The sequence below is a fragment of the Rhinopithecus bieti genome, unplaced genomic scaffold (assembly GCF_001698545.2).
Source record: "Rhinopithecus bieti isolate Rb0 unplaced genomic scaffold, ASM169854v2 scaffold_71542, whole genome shotgun sequence".
Lineage (NCBI taxonomy): Eukaryota > Metazoa > Chordata > Mammalia > Primates > Cercopithecidae > Rhinopithecus > Rhinopithecus bieti.
Genome location: NW_016826746.1, coordinates 253,303 through 260,933, shown reverse-complemented (window position 1 = coordinate 260,933; position 7,631 = coordinate 253,303). Strand labels below are relative to the sequence as shown.

Here is a 7,631-nt window from a genome sequence, read left to right as displayed (position 1 = left end):
GAAGAAACAATAACCCAGACCCACAGAGGGTAGGTAGCTGGAGGGAGAGCACTGCAGGTACCCTGCAGGCAGGTAGCCAGGGAGATAAATACATTCCACCCTCTAATCCCTCACCTGTGTCTCTCATTGGCCAAACCCAAGTGGAAGGCAGAGAGTAAGGAAACCCATCGATGCCATCTACCTGGGTCATTCTCCCAGAGCACAGAAAAGAGTGGAGGAAGATGAGTGCAGATCTGGAGGCAAAAAGCAGACACTCAGCTGTTTATCATTGTCCTCTCAGTCAAGAAATCAACTAGGATGTCAATTCCAAAGTCCCCAACCCTTCCCAACTTCAGCTTGCCAATGAAATCACATACATATGAATCTTCAAATCTCATTAGTTAATTTTCCCCAATCACCAATGCAGGCTTCGTAGTCCTCAACCTAACATCCCTCCTGCAGTCATTCCAGGGAGCTCCCGGTGTGGATGAGTCTCATATGTCCTTACAAATAAGTCAGCTCCACGAGGTACGAAAGTGGGTTCCCCCTGTGGGACACTCTTCTTCAATATTCTGTTGACATAAAGCCAAGGTTGCATGATAGAGTGGACAAAGTGGGTAGGGAGAATGACTTTCTCTGCATTTGTACAGCACTTGGGAAGAAGAATACCCAAACTTGCTTAAGCCCCAACAGATATTTTATTTTTTATTCCCAAGAATCTACTCATGCATAAAGCTAGATGGACTCCTCGTGGACCAATGATTCGAGTGAAAGGAATTTATTCACAAGATCATTCCAGAAAGCTCTAGTAGGATTGAGGAAGAGTAGGTTGCTGCTGTGGGCAACTGGGGCTTAATCCCAAAGAGCATCCTTTGGGAGACTCTGCGGATCATATCCATGAATTCCCCCAGACAGTGGTGACGAAACTGGGGTATTTATCCACCATCTCTCATTCATCCCTCATATGTTGAGGGTTGCTCCTGCCCCACACAAGAGGAAGTCCCCAGGTGGAGAGTCTCAGGTGTTCGCAGTTAGATGCTGTAAGCAAGCACTAGAATGGTAAGTTCCAAGGGGATATAGGGGTGCACTCCCCATACATCCCCCAACTAGCCTGAAATTCCATAAAAGCAGAGACTGGGCCTATATAATTCACCATTTTATTCTCAACAACTTGTCCGGGAGTTGGCACACAGTAAGCGCCCAATAAAGGTTAGAGGGTAAGGGAATAAACATAAAATAAAGTTGAGACAAACATAAAAGAGACTCTTTCATCTTCAAAGACTTAGCCTAAAGGGGGTGGGGGAGGAGTAAACATTTATTAGAAGCTTCTACAGAATTCATGCTTCTGTAAACCTGATTGCCCCTAAATTTAGCACACCAGTAGTTCCAAAGAAAAGACTTTAAGACACGCTTTAAGAAAACAACAGGTGTGATTCTGCCTCCCATGTGACAATTGGCAATATCTGGAGACATGTTATATTGGTTGTCACAACTGGGAAAGGGGTGCTGCTGGTAGCTAATGGGTAGGGACCAGAGATGCTGTTAAATATCCTACATTGCACAGGACAGCTCCCCAGAGCAAAGAATGATTTGTCCCCAAATGTCAATAATGCTGAAATTAAGAAACCTTAGGTTAGAGAGTGGATACATGAACCAATTGGAGTCAACAGAAAAATCAACCACAAGGTCGAGTGCAGTGACTCACGCCTGTAATCCCAGAACTTTGGGAGGCCAAGGTGGATGGATCATCTGAGGTCAGGAGTTCGAGACCAGCCTGGCCAACATGGTGAAACCCTGTCTGTACTAAAAATACAAACATTAACCAGGCATGGAAGCAGGCACCTGTAATCCCAGCTACTCAGGAGGCTGAGGCAGGAGAATTGCTTGAACCCAGGAGGCAGGGGTTGCAGTGAGCCGAGATTGTACCATTGCACTCCAGCCTGGGTGATAAGAACAAGACTCTATCTCAAAAAACACAGGAAGAAAGTAAATAAAAGAAAAATCAATCACAATACTAGAAGTTTCTCTCTCCCCTGGAAAGAGCGATATGGCACCTATTTTGATAACACAGAGAGAGGGCTGGAGCTGTGTGATGTAGGGAAGAGAGGTTGTACTGGGTGCCGTGTGGAGGATGTAGATGAAACTGATGCCCAGAGAAAGTTGTAGAGACGAAGAGAAACTGAGCCATTGTTGACCACATTTGACCCACTAGATCAAATCTCCCCGAAGTTGGTCCTTTTAATTTATATAAGCTAATAAACCCCTTTCTTGTTTAAGCCAGTAGGCTTTTGTGTCATTTGCAGCCAGGAGCACTCCAACTGACAGAATCAACGAACACTAAATCCTATCCTCCTTTCCTGAAGACACCAGTGTAAACAGAACCTTGTCTTGGAGCATGATTGGTTGTGAGAAACAGAAACCCACCGAAGCTGGCACAAGTAAAGAAGTATTTATTACATGGGTCCAAGGTTATCTCCAAAACCCAAAGGAGCATGAAGCAAAAGTGAAATTCATGTAGAATCATCATCAGACACTTAGAAAGCAATTAATAAATACCTGTTGATCTCAATGGAATGAACACTCATTTAACTGGAATTGATACTGCATTGGGAGCTGAGATAAACCCCCCAGCCCTCAAAGAGCCATTTGAGCTCTCATTTCTGATTCTTCCTGAATATTAGCTTCATTCTTCTGCCCTCTTAGCTCATCTGTTTGCCCACCACCTCGAATTGGCCACTGATATTTCTAAATCTAACTGTGACCTTAAGAGCTCCACCAACTGACCAGTTTCTTAGCCTCTCCATTAAAAAAGGTTCTCAAGCAAAAGAATCTGATTGGCTCAACTTAAGTCAGGTGACCACCACTGATCCAATTGGTAGTCATCTGCCAAAAGAGGAAGCATAAGTAGACTGGCAAGTCAAATGTATTTACCCCAAGATGGGAGCTCAAGTTAGCGCTGGGTGGGGGAGATAGAAGTCCCACTGCCACCACTCCCCACCTTACCTAGACACAGACCAACAACACTGAGTGTTCACTATTCCTTTATTAGGTGGTGGGGGGAGTGGGGGCTGTACAATGCAAGGTTTGGGAATTCAGCTACACAGGGATCGTGACCAGAAGCCATATTACAAAAATAGCCTAAAAATACTTATATTCTGCCATGAGGCTGGGCCAGGGGATTACCAGGAAGAGGAAGTACCACTCAGGCAGCTCCTCCTCTTCTTGTAGTCCCACATTTACAGGGAGACAAAGGAATGCACACATCTCCCCTGGCTCCCATTTCCCACCAGCAGCCCCCTAGTTCCGAAAGGGAGATGGCCAAGAGTGGGGCTGGGGCAGAGGGAGTTGGCAGTGGGCCCTTCCCCAGCAAGGCTATGGAACACGTCCCATCTGGAATGCAGTGAAGTGAGGGAGGTGGGGTGGGGAGGAGGCTCCCAACTCTCCCCCAACCCCTGGCCCCAGTGGGTGTGCCCAAGGGTGCCTCCTTGGTACATACCTGGGTCGTGTACTCGGTACATGGATCCCAGTCATGCCTGTATACTAGGTACACAGAATCCAGCTTGGCCGAAATGGGCCCACAGACTCAGCCCCACGGGGGCACTGGGGGGTTCCCAGGGGAAGGGAGCATCTCCATATATATATTTTGTAAAAAATAATAATAATAAGTTTGTTTAAATGAATTTGTTTCTATACAAAATGTAAAAAAAAAAAAAAAGAAAAGAAAAATAATAATAATTCATTCATGTCAGAATGTAAGGAAATGAGAGGCCAGAAGGAGAGAGAAAGGAATGAGGGAAGAGAGAAGTGGGGAAGAAGGAGATCCCAGACTCTTCACAAGACTGAGAGGGTGGGTGGTAGCCCCTACCCATTATAAATAAAGGAAGACTGAAGCCCTGGGCTGATGACCTATCTTGGTCACACTGCAAGGCAAGGATGCAGGAGGGTTGGTGAAGAGAGAATAGGATGAAAAAGACTAAAAGGAAGGAAGAGACAGAGAAAGAAAGGAGGCAGGATGGGGGTCTCTTTAGCACCCTCAAGATCTAAGAACTGACGAGCATCTCAGGCCAACACTTGCCTCTTGGGGGTGACTTCCGGCTGGGGCCCCAGCTGGGTCTGGGCCTGAGCAAGGGAGCTAGGAACAGACAAGGGAAGTGGCTGGGCAGGCAGTGCCCCAGTGGCGGTGGCCATGGCCCCGGTGGCAGTGGCTGGGCTGGGGGTGGATTCGGACCAGTCTGAGAGGGAGGGTGGTGAGGGGCTGGCCCAGTGCTCAGGGGATTCAGGGGATGGGGTCAGGTAAGGGTGCTCACTGGGAACCCGCAGGAAGCGGGCCTTTGGGGGGCTGCTGTGTGCCCCAGCCGCTGGGTACTCCTCGCCATGTCCTGGGACTGCCAGGTAAGGCGGGGGCCGCTCCTGCGGGGAGACGGGGGTCCCTGGGTTGAGCAGCTGGGGTCCCGGAGCCAGTGGCAGCAGGAATGAGGGGCCTGGCGGGGCAGGTGGGGGCAGCCGGGCCCAGTCGAGGGGGACAGCCACAGGGTTCAGCAGGCCCAGGCTGAGTACACATCCTCCAGGGGGCTGGCGACCTAGACCCGCCCGGCCTGGGCCACCAAGCTGTGCCAGAGACACTGCAGTGGCAGTGGCAGCTGCATAGGGCCCCTCAAGGGGGAAGCCACTAGGGGAAGCAGGGGGCCCACCAAAAGGCCGCGGGGAGTCCAGCGAGTCCACGGGCGACAGCGTGACCGAGCTGTCAGCCAGGGGGCCTGGGCAGGCCAGCGTCAGCTTCTTGCCCCGCCCCCGGGGCCCCTGCGGCCCCAGCCCTGCCTTCCCAGGGGGCCTCCTGCTCTTCTTGGACCCCGACTGTGTCGCTTTGAGGCCGGGGAGGAAGGCCCCTGGAGGACAGAGCAGAGGCCCCAGGCCGTGGGTACCGGGGGGGCTGCGGGGCCCACTGGGTTGATCCAGCAAGCGCACGATGTCCTGGTGCAGTCTCTCCTGGGCTACATCCCGCGGCAGCCTGTCCAGGTGGTCGGTGATCTCACGGTTGGCAAAGTGGTCCAACAGCAGCTTGGCAGCCTCGTAGCTGCCCTCGCGGGCGGCCAGGAACAGAGGGGTCTCCTCCTAGGGGCCCAGAACCCACAGAGGTCAGCGAAACCCCGGCTAAGAGTAGCAAAGTCTTCCAGCCTCTTGGGGGAGCCCGAGAACTATGAGTTTGCACACTGGAGTTTGACAGACCTGAGTTAAATCCCGGCTGCGCTGGGGGAGCCTGGACAAGTTCTTTCCTCTAAACCACATTCATCCATCACCTACTAAGTGCCAGGGGTCAAGGCCAGGATTGGGGTGAGTTAAGCGAGTTACTCACCTTAGGCATAACTTTTTTTTTTTTTTTTTTGACAGAGTCTCGCTGTGTGGCCCAGGCTGGAGGGCAGTGGTGCCATCTCGGTTCACTGCAAACTCAGCCTTCTGGGTTCAAGCGATTCTCTTCTGTCAGCCTCCTGAGCAGCTGGGATTACAGGTGTGCACCACGACGCCCAGCTAATTTTTGTATTTTTAGTAGAGACAGGGGTTTACTACATTGGCCAGGCTGTCTCGAACTCCTGACCTCAAGTATTCCACCCATCTCGACCTCCCAAAGTGCTGGGATTATAAGCGTGAACCACCACACCCAGCCATTAGGCACAAAATTTAAGGGGCCACCAAAAACTTTAGTTACCAAAGTAAATTATATTTTAATTCAATGTTTGGGGTTTTGTTTTGTTTTGTTTTTTGAGACAGAGTCTCACTCTGATGCCCAGGCTGGAGTGCAGTGGCGCTGTACCAGTGCTGACCCCCAGTGGACCAAGGGCTGGGGCTCACCTTGCTATCCTGCATGTCCTTATTGGCTCCATTTTTGAGCAGGGCCAAAGTGGCTTCCACGTTGTTCACAGCTGCAGCCCAGTGTAAGGCTGATTTTCCTGGAGGATGAAGGGGAGAGAGGTCAGGACCAGGCTCCTGTCCCGGGGCCCCCATGTCAGGGAGGCAGAAATTGTCTAGAATGTGGCCTAGGGGTAGAGGAGGCAGGCTCGCCATGAATATCCAAGTACTTGTGTCTGGATCCATGTATGTGCAAATCTGCAAAATGACTCTTTCTGTGCAATGGGGAAGTACTGTGTGTATGTGTGTGTGTGTGTGTGTGCACGTGCATGACCATCTATACACAGGAGGTGCTGTGTGGACCTCCTTCAGTTGAACCTAGGGTTGTGATGTCCAATACAGTAGCTAGTCACATATGGTTCTTATTTATCCATTTATTTATTTTTGAAGCAGTGTCTTGTTCTGTCACCCAGGCTGGAGTCAATTGGCATAATCTTAGTCCACTGCAACCTCCACCTTCTGGGCTCAAGCGATTTTCCCTCCTCAGCCTCCCTAATAGCTGGGACTACAGGCATGTACCACCATGCCCAGCCAATTTTTTGTATTTTTGATAGAGATAGAGTTCCACTATGTGGAACCATATTTGAGCCCAAATTGGTCTCAAACTCCTAACCTCAAGTGATCCACCAGCCTTGGCCTCCCAAAGTGCTGGGATTACAGGCATGAGCCACTGTGCCCAATCTACATGTGGTTCTTTAGATTTAAATCTAATAAAATAGGTGCCAGGACCATTCGATGGGGAAAGAATGGTCTTCTCAACTAATGGTGCTGGAACAACTGAATATTCACATCCAAAGAATGAAGTTGGACCCCTACCTCACACTTTATACAAAACTTAACTCAAAATGGATCAGAAACCTATATAAGAGCTCCAACTATAGAACTAAACATCTAGAAGAAAACATAAAGAGTAAATCTTCATGACCTTGAATTAGGCCAAGATTCTTAGATGTGACACCAACACCACAAATAACAACTACAAAATAGATAAATTGGACATGATGAAAATGGAAACTTTTGGCCAGGCACAGTGGCTCACGCCTGTAATCTCAACACTTTGGGAGGCCAAGGTGGGAGTATTGCTTAAGGCCAGGAATTTGAGATCTGCCTGGGCAACAAAGTGAGACCCCATCTCCACAAAAAAATTTGAGAATTACCCAGGTGTGCTGGCACACACCTGTAATAGCAGCTACTCAGGAGGGTGGGATGGGAGGATCACTTGAGCCTGGGAGTTTGAGGCTGCAGTGAGCCATAATCACACCACTGAACTCCAGCCTGAGTGACAAAGTGATACCCTATCTCTAAAAATTTAAAAAAAAAAAAAAAAAAAAAAGGTCCATCAATACAATGGAGTATAACTCAGCTGAACTATGCTTCAACATGGGTGAACCTTGAGAACATAATGCTAACTGAAAAAAAGGCAGACAAAAATGACCACATATCTTATGATTACATTTATATGAAATGTCCAGAACAGGCAAATCCATGGAGACAAAAAGCAAATCACTGGTTGCACAGGGCTGGACAGATGAGGGGCTTGGAAGATGATGGCCAAGTGGTGAGAATTTCTTTTTCAGGTGATGAAATGTTCTAAAATTGATTGTGGTAATAGTTGTACGACTCTGACTATACTAAGAGCCATTGAATTGTACATTTTAAATGGGTGAATTGTATGGCATGTGAATCATATCTCAATAAAGGTGTTTTTTGGTTTTTGGTTTTTTTTCTTCTTCTTTTTTTTTTTTTTT

At 48.7% G+C, this 7,631-nt stretch overlaps 1 protein-coding gene across 1 annotated transcript in view; it reads right to left on the bottom strand.

Annotated features, from left to right (window-relative positions):
* Window positions 1-3,003: 3,003 nt before the first annotated feature.
* NOTCH3 (notch receptor 3) overlaps window positions 3,004-7,631 on the bottom strand; it is a 40,092-nt gene continuing 35,464 nt past the window's right edge. The window contains 2 exon segments of the mRNA XM_017863559.1: window positions 3,004-5,091; window positions 5,827-5,924. Of these exon segments, the coding sequence (XP_017719048.1) occupies window positions 4,039-5,091; window positions 5,827-5,924 (1,151 nt within the window). The 3' untranslated portion in view covers window positions 3,004-4,038.